Source organism: Asterias amurensis, chromosome 4 (genome assembly GCF_032118995.1).
Source record: "Asterias amurensis chromosome 4, ASM3211899v1".
Classification (NCBI taxonomy): Eukaryota; Metazoa; Echinodermata; class Asteroidea; order Forcipulatida; family Asteriidae; genus Asterias; species Asterias amurensis.
Window position 1 is genome coordinate 1060383 of NC_092651.1, and position 15392 is coordinate 1075774.

The 15392-nt window shown below is 35.9% G+C and overlaps 1 protein-coding gene across 2 annotated transcripts in view; it reads left to right on the forward strand.

Moving 5' to 3' along the window:
• LOC139935754 (uncharacterized) overlaps positions 1 to 15392 on the forward strand; it is a 103690-nt gene that overhangs the window by 19671 nt on the left and 68627 nt on the right. For both annotated transcript variants that reach the window (XM_071930316.1, XM_071930318.1), the window contains exons 5-7: positions 135 to 236; positions 4575 to 4644; positions 10940 to 11015. In XM_071930316.1, the coding sequence (XP_071786417.1) occupies positions 135 to 236; positions 4575 to 4644; positions 10940 to 11015 (248 nt within the window). The remainder of the gene's footprint in view (positions 1 to 134; positions 237 to 4574; positions 4645 to 10939; positions 11016 to 15392) is intronic.

Below are 15392 nucleotides of genomic sequence, written 5' to 3' on the forward strand. Positions count from 1 at the left end.
ATTCAAGCTATACAATATTACGCTTACCCGACTGTAATTTATCTTGAACGCACACAATATTCTACAATTTACTTTAATGTAAACCCTTTTAGACAAAACGAATTTGATTGATTTGATTGATTTTAATCCTTCAGAGAATGACTGAAATCAAGTCACCATTGACAGCGATTCAGAATACTCCAATCAAACTAAAAAACTGTGAGTTTCCCTTCTCAACAAGCACACTGGATGTCAAGGTAAGACTACTTTATTTGTCTGAAGACTCATGTGTAATGAAATAATTTCATCTTAAAAATTGTCAGAAAGTACTGGACTTGTCTGAGGGAAAGTAAATATTGCTTTTTGTTTATTTGTTTGGCTTGAATAAGATTACTTTCATTTATCAGGCGCATTACTTTGAAACATAACTCTTGATGTTCTCCATTATAACTCTTGATGTTCTATCCGCCATTCTTAATGTGAAAATTGGCACGTAGAGACAAACTTGAAACCATGCACAGTCTGTAGGTTGAAGATTCTCAGACAATGTGATTGATAAACAATCTAGGTCTGTGTTAACCTCTGATATGGGATGACTAGAGTTGATATGAAGTATACTTTGACGCACATGTAACTAGATCTTTCTAACAACTCCCTCATGTGCATAGGAAGTCTGTATGGTTCAATATGATGCCCTGTTTATCATGTTCAACAACAGCCTCTTGAGAATCCCCTTTAACATTACCGCCATGACATTGTCTCTCTTTATGTTTAGCTCCTACTCATCAATGTCGCTCAAATGTGGTTACCAATAGCAGACTGTCTTGAATCAAAGGGATTCGTATGTGTGAATACCAGTTAAGGTGTAAAGCCCTCCGGGCGTATGACTTATGTCTGGAAATGTCAGAATGATGTAAACAAACTAGCATATTGCCTCTGCTGTAATATTCCCTTGATAACCAAGCGAGGGCGCTCTTACAGATTATAAACTGATCACAAGCAGAATAGTCTGGTTCCGGATGGAAATTTGTACTTATATGTATATCCTTTTGTTTTGGAAATTAGGCATGTAATGGATGAGAGGGGTGGGGTTGAGTCTGTGTCTTAACCACAGTAGGGTGACTAAGGGGACATGTCTCAGTAGGATGACTCATCAGAAGCAATGGGAGTCAAAAGTCTGTTGGTAGTACATGTAACTGGTAGTGTGTGAAATGGCAGGTTTCACTCACACATCCCACACTTCACTTTAAAATAAAAACCAGTTAAGAAAAATAGCTGTAAGACTTTGGCCTTGAGAATGAGTGTTATAAAGAAACCACTCGTTTTCAGGACTGACAGAAATAGTCTCAATAAATTAAACATTTGGAACAAAAAAAAATATATATTTTCAGATACGTTTTGTCACAACATATCTTGTTCTTTTTTAATTGTGATTCAAAATTATTATTAAAACCTGATAATTATTAATAATTCAATAACTCTGCATGGTTATATTGTTTGAAATGACTATAGAAAATAGAAGGTAACTAAACTCTATGTACTAAGTACATGGTTATTTCAAAAGCAAATGATTCAGATTCTGCAAGTCATAGTACTCGGGATAGTAAAATCTAAAAACTATATTATACACTGTACTTATTGATTGTTTGCAGTGGAATAGGAGCCGATGAAATTGATAGCAAATAATTAATAGATAGCAAATAATTCACCTTGTGAAAGTACAAAGAGTCAATAAGGTGACAGTCCAACCAAGTACAAGTATTAAACACAGAGTGATGGCACTACACTTGACTAGTTTCATCATGCTTGCATAATTGACACACTTTCAGCTTGACCAATAAAGGTTGGTGTGTGCTCAGTAAGGGAAGTCAGAGAAGCTTGGTCTTATTGGGTGAGCCAGTCAATCTTATCCTTCTTACCTTAAGAAACTATCTTCACATTTAGTGTGGAACGAGGACACATTTTAAATTCTTCCAGAAATTTGATAAAAATCCAAAAAAGGTAATGGCCTATGAAATCAGTGATTTCAATAAATTAATATTTAAATTTGTTAATTAATTAACTCACAATAAATTATAATGATTAAGTTGATTATTTTCTAGCCATCACATGTAAGACAGATGAACAACAATCTGATAACGATGATGTGAAGTGGCTGTTTATACAAGAGCTTGGTTGCAATAATCAGAATGAATATAAAGTGGAATTATTGATAGCATCTGTTTGAAGATTATCAAATTAACAACTGGTGTTTGTTACTAAACAGTGTCCTGCCGGTATTTCTCATATGAATAAATGTTATTTTAATTAAACTCAGATCCTTTACACACTCCCTTAGTTTTAAGTGACTCTTACATGTATTTAGATCATATATAAGACTACTGAGCATGGTAATTCAAGATTGTGAGTTCTAAAAATAGTTGGTTTTCTGGAGTAAATGTCCAGAAGGGCACCTGTATACATATCATACTCTACAGTGGAACATTCTTGTCATCTACACAACCTAACCCTCAACCAGATACGATATCCAGGAGCTTCAGTAGAAGACAACTATCCTTACTGTATTACCATCAAGTAATTTAGATAAGAGCAATTCAAGTAACTAGAGAATGCATGGAGATGTAGTTAGTCATGGTACCTCTACTTCGACTTGATTTACCAAAACAACCTTCATCATAAAATGATTACAAGTAAAAAACATTTACTTACACTATTTATATCATTGACTTTCTATTTGACGTGAAATTTTTTAATTCTAGGATATATGGCATTTTTTTCTGGAAACACCCACACATGTACAGTATAGCGAGTAAACAAGTTCCTTGTTTAGTACACTGAAACAACCCAGTAATGATGCTGATAAATAAATAATATCCTTGGACAATAAGCTGATTATGCCTCATTACATCAGACTTTAATTCATTATGATCTGTGACTAAAATATGCTTGAGCTTCATCCCATCCTCTATATGAGTCTGACTCTGAGAAGCGAATGTAACATGGTAATGAAGTCTACTGATGCATACTGGTGCTTCTATCAACAACTAAAGCTGGTAAATCATCAACCCACCACTTCACAGAAAAGTGACAACATGTAGGAAGATAAAAAGCTCAAAATACAAAATGAACATTTCCTGTAGAGAGGCACCCAGAAAAGAAAAATAATCTCTAATGTGAAATAGCGCTATGCAGTTGAAGTAAACTGTGTATCTTGAGATGTGTCATCAATTAAATTTTCTTGGGTTTGAACTTTTCATTATCTCCCCAAGGTCTTAAGTTCTCCCGTAAATTTAATGGATTTGTCAGACAACATTGCTTGCAGGACTTGATTGAAGTATGCATTGTGTTGCCATTGTTACGCACTCCGTCATACAAATTAGCTGATTTTCAAACGGTTATCAACAATAATATATTTTTTTTTTTCATTTCTACAACCTTGGCGCTGAGTTTTTTAAATTAGCAATCACTCACTGCTGGCAGGAAATATTATGTGTTTTTCTTTCATTTTTGTTTCTTCTTCAGATTTACAACAAATAAAATGTTTTTAAACTCATGAATTGGGCAGTAATTTGATAAATTAATTGTATTTAGTTAGTTGGTATTCTTTTTCAGAATATTTATATTGATGCTGCATAGCTGCACACTCTTTTGGGTGAATTTTTGTTAAACTGCTGAATGGATCCTTAAAAGGAAAGTACAATTTTCAGTCAAATGAATGATACTACACAGTGGATTGCATTTGTACAGGGGGCAGTGCGAGTAATTATTGCCTATCCTCCTGTTATTTAATAGAAGTCATGCTCTTGTAAAATGGTTTGAAATTGTTGAAGTCAAATCTTGATAATTATTTATGGCCTAGTATAAACTAGTGAAAAAATAATGCTGATGTCTTTAATGTAATACTTTCACACTGACACATGTAATGTCAATAGCGACATTGGATCTTGTTATCATTCACTTTTGAATTTTTTACTACTTGGAATTGATTTAGCTTGAAACCCTTACCCTGGTTACGTTATGACTGCCCCTAGGGCCATGGTCACAATAACTGCCCCTCAGCTGCTAATACTGACCTTTCCATCCGAGTCTACAGATGGGATATATTACAGGAGTCTAAATCAACCCCTATTGAGTTCATGTTCTTGCTTGTCTTAAGATCCTCTGTAGGATGTATTACATTTAAATTTCTGATAATTTTCTTGGTGATTGATAATAATAATTGGCATAGAAGTATGATGAGTGTTGGAAGCTAACTGCTAATGTGAGATCAGGGCCAATTCACGACTCTGCTTACCGCAAGCAAAGAATCAAAGCTTTATGAAGCAGGTAACACCTCTCAGATTCTAATTTTGGTGCATACAAACTGTTATCTGCTTACATAACGACATAACTTTGAAGTGAAATGTTTCTCAAAATGCTTTATACTACCGAAAGCTGCTGATAGCTTCTAAATAAAAGATTTTTGCCATTAATTTTAAGAGTGATTACCAAACTTATACCTTCCCTTAAAAGGAAACCAAAGACAAGTAAATTAAAGGAAACAATTTATCTTTCTTATTAAATGTTTTTTTCGTTGGATCTCTTTTTGTTTACAGACTACAGAGAGTAAGAATTCACTTCTTGTACCTGGGATAGTACCTCCTTGTCTCGACAGACCAAAGCAGGGTAAGTCTACTGGGTTCTGAAAAACAAAATCCCATTAAATGAGAATGTTTTGACCTATTGGTGAAACTTCACGAAATTGTACTTATAGTTTTTATACTTTTGTGTCACTCTGGATTGTATGTATTGTTTTATAATGAGGACCCCAAATGAAGAGCTGCACTGGACAGTTTTAAACACATTAATAAAATAAATAATACCATTCATCTGCTTTGTACGACTTGAAAAGATCTTAAGTTGTGGGTTAAGCCCTACCCACGCATATCCTGTCGACCATTTCGGGAGTCAAAATGTACGCAAATGAATTGACTCCAAAAAATGGCGGAAATGTTAGAGGTGCATGTGTACGCATTCTGTCTCGTATTTTGGCAAGTGCTCTCACTGAGGCCAAAAGGCGCCCTCACTGAGGCCAAAGGAGGCAAATCATTGGACGATAGCTGTTCTTTGTGTGTTAGAAACGTGCGCTTGACGTCAGCACCTGTAGGGTTTTGTTAAGTCTATAAGGCCAAGCAGGTTAGGAGTGAACCCTGTATTAAATATTGTTCCAAACCTGCATCAAAGCACCCTTGAGGCTTGATAGAAGTTAGGTTTTTAGATGCCAACAAAATAGAGCGTGGCTAAAGTTGTTGTGGTCCAATGTCATTTGTCTGTCTGATAGTCTGACTGCATTGCGTTCCAAACCTTGACCTATTATGCAAGTTAGTAACAAGGTCCACTCACACATGTAAATAACCAAGTTGTTTACAAGGTCAAGTTGATTTTCAGTCACTTGTGAAAGTTGATCCAAGGCCAGTATTTTCCTCCACAAATATTTATTTTTTTTCCATTTTATCATTTATTTTGTGTTTTTGATTTTTTAGATTCATTTTAAATTTGTGTATTTGTTTTGTTTTAATTTTTTTTTTTTTTTTTTTGAGAGAGGTGTTTTGATGTTTTTTTGTTGTTGCTTGTTCGTTTGTTTATAATTGTTAATATTATTATTATTATTATTTTTTATTTATTTTTTTATTATTTTTATTGGGGGGGGGGGCAGATATTGATTGTCATGCTGAGCAATACTAATTGAACACAGAAGGCCAAAAGAACACTTAAATGTATTGATAATTGTGACTAGAAGTAAATTCACCATTGTTTATACAGTTTATACATCCCCTGGCACCTCTCACAGCATGAATACAAACGTGACTTATTTGTAAAAATATCAGTTCTACGTTTTGGGCAAGGATTCTCCATGCTAGATGGAGAGAAAAAAAAAACTCTTATTGCAGCTCTTTTCCCGAGGCTCACTGTCAATTCTGTGGACTAGAAAAGCCTGCAGGTTTGCTAATGGATGCATGAATCTGTCTGTAAATATCAGCTAGTTCATCTCTTGAATATCTCTACATCCCTGGAAAGTATTACCAAGTGGCTGTATTACACTGCCTGCTTGCAATGGCTTGGCTTACTGTGTTATATTTAGTAAGACTGACCTCTCACAAGACTGTGGCTGAGGTCAATCAACTTATCCAGCATCACTGAATGCTGTTTATATTTTCTGAGGTATGCTTTTGTGTCAGTATTATTAACAGACCAAGATGTAAGAGACATCTGTGTCAAGTATGTATCTGTACTTATCTTTGCAAATCTAATGAAAAGTTTAGATTTTCTTGGTTTGTGTAATGATATGTTCAGTTAAAGGGAAGGTGGGACTTTTGCGCTTTGGAAATCACTCTTAAAATCTATGTCAATAAAAACTTTTGGTTAGGAGCTTACAGCAGCTCACATCAAAGTAATATTTGTACGTCAAAAGATATCAAACATTATGCCCCAAAATCTGAGAAGCCTTACCGCAGTTACATTTCTCACCAGATTCTGTATTCCTTAAAGGGTGGCTGCAGTTTTTTTTTTATTCATTTAAACGATTAAACATGACTTTTTAAACCTGAAATATTTTTTAATATTTTTTATTAAATGCGCAAGTATTTTAAGAATGGTTTTCAAGAGATTAGGGGAACCCACCCTGCCCGTAAAAGGGAGCCTTCATTTGCATAAACGTGACGTCATGTCGGTAACCCGAGCCGTCGGGCCCCCTGGCTGTGTGCATATAGAGACGTGTGCACTGTGTGGCCTTGTACCTAGGTGCGTGTAGTTAGGGAGCAGACTCTTTTTGCCGACGATATGTTTGAATTCCCGACGTGACGTCGATGGTAGGGGGGGTGGTAACAATCCACAAAAGGGGGGGGCATGACTTCTTCGCTTATTAGGCAAGTCAGATATGTCGGGAATAAACAAAACACATTTTATTGATGTTTAATACATACATCAGAAATGAATGACAGCAAAATTAACTGTTTTATTTGAATTCACTGCAGCATCCCTTTAAAGGGATTATTTTTCCTGCGAGGACATATTAGTTTTATTGTTTTCATCTACATTGGTAAAGGATTAAAACAGTCAGACAGTTCCATGAACCAAAGGTATAGGCCCTACTTTGCCTTTAAGTAGATGGGTAATCAGTCAATGTTGTACAAGCTGCAACTTAACTGATTATAAGAGAACATTTCAATGTAAGACTTTATGGAACACCCACCTCTTTCCTAATAAATAGGATAATCTGAGTTTTGACGCACATGTAATGGCCCTTTGTTGATGCTGTGGATATGTGATCTATAACTGTAAAGCCTTGTGTTCAATCTGTCATCATTGTAACCCCATTATCACTCAAAGTCTGTCACCCAACTCACCTCTCTATTATCAGTAGTTGAATCACAAGAATTACCCTCAGCCCTTTTCATCGCCTCAACATATTCTTGTTAGAAATATCTCCTTTATAATACTTAAAGGTAAGTTGCACAGCATTTGTATGTTATGGGGAAAATAAGTTGTATTGAAATGTTTGACAGACTTAGGTAAATCAGATGGTGTTGAATTAGCATTCACTTTTGATTTTTTTTTTAAATAAAATCAAAGCATTAGAATCTATGCTGGTTATTTATACTATTTATGTGGTGTTTTCCAAATGAAAAGTGTGAGATGCAGTAAAAGCTTGGACAAAGATTAACCATTTACCGGTTACATCCTTATAGGTGGGAAACCATGAAGCTTTTTCTGTCTAACCACAATAATCTTTTAGATAATAATTCTCAGGTAGTCCACAAGGTTTCTTATTATGTGTCAATTTTTAGACCCCCTTTAAGAGTGTTATAATTTATTGTAGTTAAAACCTTACTATTGGTCATCAATCACTACAAGTATCCTTGTGTGATACTATTGCCTCCAGCATACCCTTACTAGGTCTGTCATGATTGAATCCCACTTCACCATCTCATCCTTTCTTTCTCTGATCTTGTCTATCAACTCCAATCTTGATGTATCTAACCTGAAGCCCTCTCAGTGGTACACCCATCTGCATATTGATATCTGAGCATGGGGAGGGCTGGACAACCCCCCTCTTGCCTAGAGTCAGTGTTGGATATTATAGCAGACCACCTGCCCAAACCTGACACATGTGTTCGTAATCGGTGTGTGCTATCTTAAAGGTAAAGCACATCATCATGTTTGGAAGCACATTACTCTCCACCCTCTCAATTAAAATAAAAAACACCATTCAACCAACCCCTGACTGAAAAGTAGATTAAATTAAAGGTCACGCTTTCGTGAAAACAATAACATTTGTTTGTTTTGCACATTTTTGAATCTGATTCATTTTCGAAAGCAGCAATCAAAATAAGTATGAGAAGTGATTTTTGTGAGTTTTTCACCATGACTTCGATAGTATTTCACTTTCAGTTAGAAATATTTTGTCTGGAAGACTGGTACTTGCTTGTACTGTATGAACAGTCAGTTTGATTAGGCCTAGTTTGTGGTTTAAACTAATTATGATTATTTCTTTAAAAATAAGACACACTGTTTCCAAACTAGGGGTTGGTTTAAAATATGTGAGCAAAGGGCTTATCATTTGAAAATAATTTATTTCCATGGAAGTGATTCTATGTAATTTCAGTAATTTGTTTCAATAACTTTTTAGCAAGAAGTTTATAAATTGTTTTAGAATTGATGATAATGATGTTTAAGTCCTCCTGTATCATGTGCTTGATTTGTGGGTCTCATCATATAGCAAGGGTCTCATTCTGTCTGTTTCTAACCCTCTTGAGATGAGAGTAGATGGAGACAAACTGGTATTGTTTGCCCTTGATTTAACACACCCCCCTTGGCTCAAACTGCTTTTATCACCTTGATAAAGTAAATCCTTGATAAAGCAGTGGCCCCTGATCTTGCGTCACAGGCAGATATAACCATGCTTCATTAAACGTTCCTTGCTTGGCACAGACCAAGCGTTCATGATGTAGTCCCCCCTTCTTACCTCATTCGCTCTCTTTCTCTTCTCTTTATTCCGCATTAACCTCTACAAATACATTGCTCTAAATTTATAACACTGATCATATCAAGCTAAAGCTTTTGCATTGCTTGGGGGAAAGGCTGGTCTGCGCTGCAGCTCTTTATTGCCAATAAATTCTTTTGAATCAGATTTTTTATAATGACGCACATATAGGCTTGACCATCATGTTGATCTTTTTTAAAACATGGGAAATAAATGGAAGTAATTTTATTACATATTTGGGAGAAGTACAACAATATTTTAAATACAGAACATGTACAGTGTATTTGTGTATGGACTGTATGCTACTGTAACCATAATTAGTTGACGGCGCTTGATATTAACAGATTAATTCAAAAAGATCTTAAAGATTTAATAATCTGTGTCATCAACAACAAATCAATTTAAATTTACTGTTATACACATTTACTAGAAAACATCACTTTTCCTTAAATAGGTGCAGTGCAAGGGAGCGACTTAGCCAATTTATATGTATGCTTTCTTTACCTCACCCATAATAAATCATTATCTTGTTGGGGTAATGATTTGGTTTGCTTACTTTAATGGGCCCAATTTCATAGAGCTGCTGAACAACCAATTTTGTGCTTACTGCGGGAGTGTCCATTTCATATAGTGCTGCTAACCGTATATACACCTGAGAGGCATGCTAACCTTCCGGTGCTTACTGTATGAACAATTACACAATAACAGTTTTGGATGGCATGGCACTGTTAGTACTCAAATGCCAAGATTTAATACTTAACCTATTGTCTTATGATACTTGTATTTGTAAGCCTCTAGTGCCCTAGAGTAGAAAGATACACACTCCTAACAACCTGTTTTCCTGCAGTTTGGGGTTCATTTTAATCAAGTTTTCATCTCTCATCAGGCCGTATACACATTTGCCCGTCTGTGTTAATGTTTTGTCAGCGCTGATGTTTTCTTAGTGCTTGGGTATGTTTGATTAAGATGAGCACAAGTGTGGATGGCAAGCAATCTGAGTAAAGTGATAGTGTCTGTGGGTTAGTGTCTGCATAAAGAGATTGTCCCACGTTAGTGAGCATCCTTCACCATGTTATTATATGCCTAACAGTCTATTTATGTGTACATCTTATGATGTCAACCCGAGGTCCAAGGGGTATGTAACGATGCCGTTTACTGTATTAAGCAAGACACCAGTGCCCATACAACTGCTTTAACAAATTCTGCTAAGCAACAATGGGCAGGATAGTAGTCACAAATTGTACATGATACATAGTATTTTGGTTGTTCACCCTGTTCTTATAAACATGACTTTGCTGTACTTAGCTACTTTTAGTGCTTAAGCAGCTCTGTGAAATGGGGCCCATGTGCTAATGGTACTGAATGTAGCAGAGAATTGTGTACTGCTTTGATAAGTGCATTATTTTCACATATAAATACATAATTAGCTAAGTGCTGTGGGCTAAAAGTAGCAATCTGTAGGTATGTACTGTATCCTCTTTAAGGCATCTCATTGCACAGCAATTTGTGTAAAGATGTATTCTTAAAACAGGAAAGAACACCCATGTTTTAGTGTCTTAGTTCAGAGAATGAATACATAATTTACATTTATCGTCTCAGATTATAGATTTAGACAATTTTTCTGACATGTGAAAATTGTTGTCCTCACATGCAAGTAGATAATCAAAAGTTGTTCTATTTTTTTCCCATTCTTTCATTGACCTGTTCTGTTAAAATTTCTCTGTCAAGTGCATTTGAACATGTATATATGGAAATGCGTTATATAAATACATTATGATTATTATGATTATTATTATTATTAATGAAAAAAATAAAGCTGCTGTGTAAAGTTTACTCTATGGTTTCTTCTGCCAAATTCTTTTGAAGGTTAGTCTAACTCTGTAAATCCAAACGAAAGTTTTAAAGATGGTGGTTGTGTATGTTTTCCTCCCTGTCCAGAACCAGACCCTTCGCCTCCTGGGAGTCCAACCATAGAGAAAGGACCCAATGACAAGAAACCCACTGTCAAATCAGAGTAAGTATTCACTTTCTGCATTCAGTTATTCAGTTATTTAGGTGTTGTTTTCTTGTTTTTGTATTCTCCCATTGCTGGGTGATTTCTACATTCATGATGTAACAATGTTGTGTTTGTTGTAGTGTGATGCATGACTTAAGTAACAGCGATATTGGTGAAAATGTGTTTGACTCACTGTGAGAAACAGCCACCTTATTTTTGTGTTTTTGTGAGGAAACAACTTTCAGTACTGCAGTTTGCAGTTGTTTTTAAAAACCTTCCATCTTCTAAGAAAGAATGCCCATTGGAGCATCAGGCTGCAAAGATTCAAAGTCCATGGTTGAGGGCTCTACACGCCACATAAGTGAATTATCCAACATCTTGAATTGGCTCTTTAAGAGACAGTGGGGGCTTATGTTTTCACGCTCATCCATTAGAACTACTTGTCCAGCTGACCTAACTGTGGACCAACAACGGGGGCGACATTGCTGTGGGGCTGAGGGTAGGAGCCACATGATGCACATGGTGCTGTCAGGGGCAAGTGAGGGGATTATGGCTAGCTTGATACCTGATCCACTGATATTTGATCAGTCTGATAAAGGAAGACAGGGTAGGCAAGGATACCCAGGGGAAAGCTTCTCATCTAGCCCCGGTTTCTATGCTTCTTCTTTTTGCCTTTCAGTCGCCTCGTCTCCTGCATTTTTCTAATGGAATTGGCATTAATTATAATGTTGAATAAAGCATTGTTAAGGGGATATTAGAATAGTCAGCTACAGCAGCAGATACATGTAAAGGTTGATATAAATTGTGGCTGTGTGTGCGATAATAATGGTATAACAATTATGTGGGAATCTAGGAAGGTATCGTGGATATAATGATAAGGTATCCTTGGAAGAAATAATAATTTAACGTGTTAAAAACTACTCCACTTTTTTGTATGTCTTAAAAATTTACTTAATTAAATAGCAATAATTACCAAATAATATATAAAAAAATAAATAAAAAAAATAAACATTTAATCAAACATATCTTGAAACAGATTTAAGATTTTTCCTCCCCTCCCCAAATTCTCAAATTTGAGTTTTGTCAAAAGGATCATTGCAAAACAAAATTATATTAATGAAGACATAATGCAATTTTTTATTTATTTAGATACATAAATGCTGCTACAGTACTTTATTATCATTGTTACTGTAATGTTTTGTACTCCAAAGTAGACGTTTGAGATCTTGTGAAGTATCCAGCTCAACTGTCATATTATATCAATCCCATTATAAAGTGTATTGAGCCATAGTAGAAATGATAAGGTAATGACATACACAATAAAACCTTCTCCCAAGTGTTGACAGTGCCCTGCGACAAGAACTCTGTAAGACTAGGCAACAAACACACGTACTGCATGTCCCTGGCCCAATAGGCCACAGTAGACCTGGTAATACAAGTATCAATGAGTGTATATATCACTAACGTGCACTGACTAAAGAGCTCTCATCCGTCTTAGTGATTGACCCCGGCTGACATTTTACAGCAAGCCAGCAGCCCTTAATGAGAAGCGAACAAGCATAGACTCTCTCTCTCTTTCTCCATCGAGGACTATTTTCACCCTTAATCTCAGGGGTGTTTCATCACCTTGTTAAATGCGCTGCACCAAGAGCTGCTATATAACAGATCTCAAGTTTGTAGAGTGTGACCCATCCGTAGCAAGCTCACCATCAAGGGAATGTTCTCCTAACATGCTAAGTGTGCTCCCTTACCCCCCTATGTTGTTGTTATTATTTCCCCCTGTATGCCCCTCCGGGGCTGCGCTGTTCCCACCTGCCGAGGAAGTGGAAAAGGCCCAGAAATTGGAGTCCTTCCAGCGTAGCGTAGCGCTAGGTGACTGCTATTAAATTACAAGCCCGGTACAGGCATCAAAGCTAGAAGGAATGAAAGCATTGCGGCTCATCAGGCAAGTAATATTACAATCTCATCCGTAGACTGTGAGTTCCTTCATTCCCACACCACTCATGGCCTTATCAACACTACCCTCCTCCACTCTGACTGTGTGTTAGTGTGTAATGTACCTACTTAGTCTGCCTGTGTGTTTTAGAAATAAATCAGCCTAGATTTAATAAGCTGTATTTTGTTTTGACGACACCTAGTTATTGTTGACATGCACCTTAGGTATCATTAGATGAAGCACTGACAGGGATCTCATCCTAATTAATCTGCATGATGTCTATTAATTGGTAGTTCAAATGTTCATGAATTATGTAAACAATCTTATGGCCGAACTGTTCATTAAAGGGTTTCGAGTCTTGTCTACTCAGACTCAAGTTAGTTGAGTTGTAACATGCCAATTTTGTTTCTGTAAAATCACTGTATCAGTCACGTTATGAGTCTCTGTATAGGTAAATGTACGTGTAGTTTTTTCCCTGCTGTAGCTATAATCTAGAGGGACTATTACCCAACTTTCCGAAGGATGCTGTTATTATGGGTCAAGGGTCAGACCTGTCATTCAATATTATTGTCAATATAAAGGGGTTTTGATGCTGCTATGGTTTTCGATGCAAAGATGTAGAGACAATCAAACGCAGCAGTTAGTGGGATTTGTAGACACTTTGAATGATGTTACATCCCTGCTATAAATAGACGGCAGTTCTTACTGACATTTTACAACTAGATTATGGACAATTTGGAGCAGAAATTACCTTGAAAAAAAAAAAACCTACCCAAAACCAAAACAAATAAAAAACACAACTAAACTTCATTCATGAAACAAGATGAATCTTGCTTCCTGATTTAAATTTATGATCAATTTATGAATTGTTAAATTCTAATCAAAGGCAACCATCTCGGTTTTATTACTTTTAATGAAGGAATTAATATAATACACTCCCTCGTATGAACAAATGTTTGTACATCCCTGTATTGCATGCTATGACCCATGTTCCAAGATGTTTTATTTCTTCTGTAGCACAAAAAAATCATATCAGCAGCATCTTACTTGCATTCGGGATTAGAATATTATTTTGTTCCATGCAGTCCAAGTTCTCCTTAACATCCATAATTTACTCGTGGCCAAACAAGAAGGACTGTTAAAAGCTACTGACCTTTCCTCAGTAAAAGTAAATCTATCTGTCAACACTGTGACTTCAATCTATGTGACATAATTATACTACCACTTTATTTCTTTATTTCAAAGAGCCGCTTTGAAGATTCTTAAACATTGTCATCTTACAAGAAATTGTAAGATCTAAAATCTATACTTTTCAGTGTCTATAAAAAGCTGAGATTTTGGTTGCTGCTTTTCTTGAAATGATTTGAACAAGTCTTAAAACTGAACAGTTTTCACTCTTTATGGAAATTAAATGTTTTCCTCAACGAATAACACAATTTCCTTAACAGGACATCATGATATACCAATGGAGATCACTGACCACAAATATTTGCAACAAAATATAAGCCGAATCATCTTGAAAAAGGTGCTTGTCTTAGGCGAGTTAGGGGTCAAATACGCGGTAACTGCATAATACTATAGTGGCGAGGTATTTTTTCAGAATTTCAATATTTTACTTTCTGCTTAATTTAAAAAATTTATCAAGAATATAGTATGTTGTTATATCAAGCAACCACATCAAGGAAATTTCATTGATTGTCGAGGAAGACATTCAATTCCCATAAAAAGTAAAAAAGGAAAATGTTTTTTTTGTGTCCTTGTGCACAAAACTAGGCACAATAAAGACATCCCAGCAGTGGCGCGCAGCGCATGGCGGCTCCCTGCACTTGTGCGCCTGGATCGGTCTATATGCATTATAATTGTTTATAATTTACAGGCTAAATATCAAGTTTTTATTTTTTGATATCATTAAAAAAGTGACATCGGCGATATGGATATAAAAAAAACAACATCGTTTTTTGGTAGTATTGACGGACCTGGGTGTATTAGAAAAGACAGGTTGAGTTCTGTGCCACTTGGTTTGAAAGTTGTTTGAAGGCTTCATACTCAGTTGACCATGGGAAACGTTATGATGATTAGTTACCTTATAATTATGATGATCTGCAAAGCAAAACCTCTGATTTTTTTTCGGATGCATAGTAAACTATACATCAGAATACAGAATCAAACAATTGCTCACACCATTTGTACCGGGGAAAATCTATCATCAATAAGCGAAATAAAATGCATCCACTAATCAAGTTGTATTTCCCCACTATATTGCGTTGTCAAGGACTTGCACCTTATTTAATTATTCATACAGTAGTATAGTGTGCTTCTGTACCTCGGTACCTCGGTACCTCGGTGCAATCAGCACTCACAGTGTATGCCAACAAAATGATTTCACTACATGTATGCCTGTTGTCCAGTCTTAAATTCATCTTATTAGAGTTGATAGATTTAATACTTTTAGTCAGTAT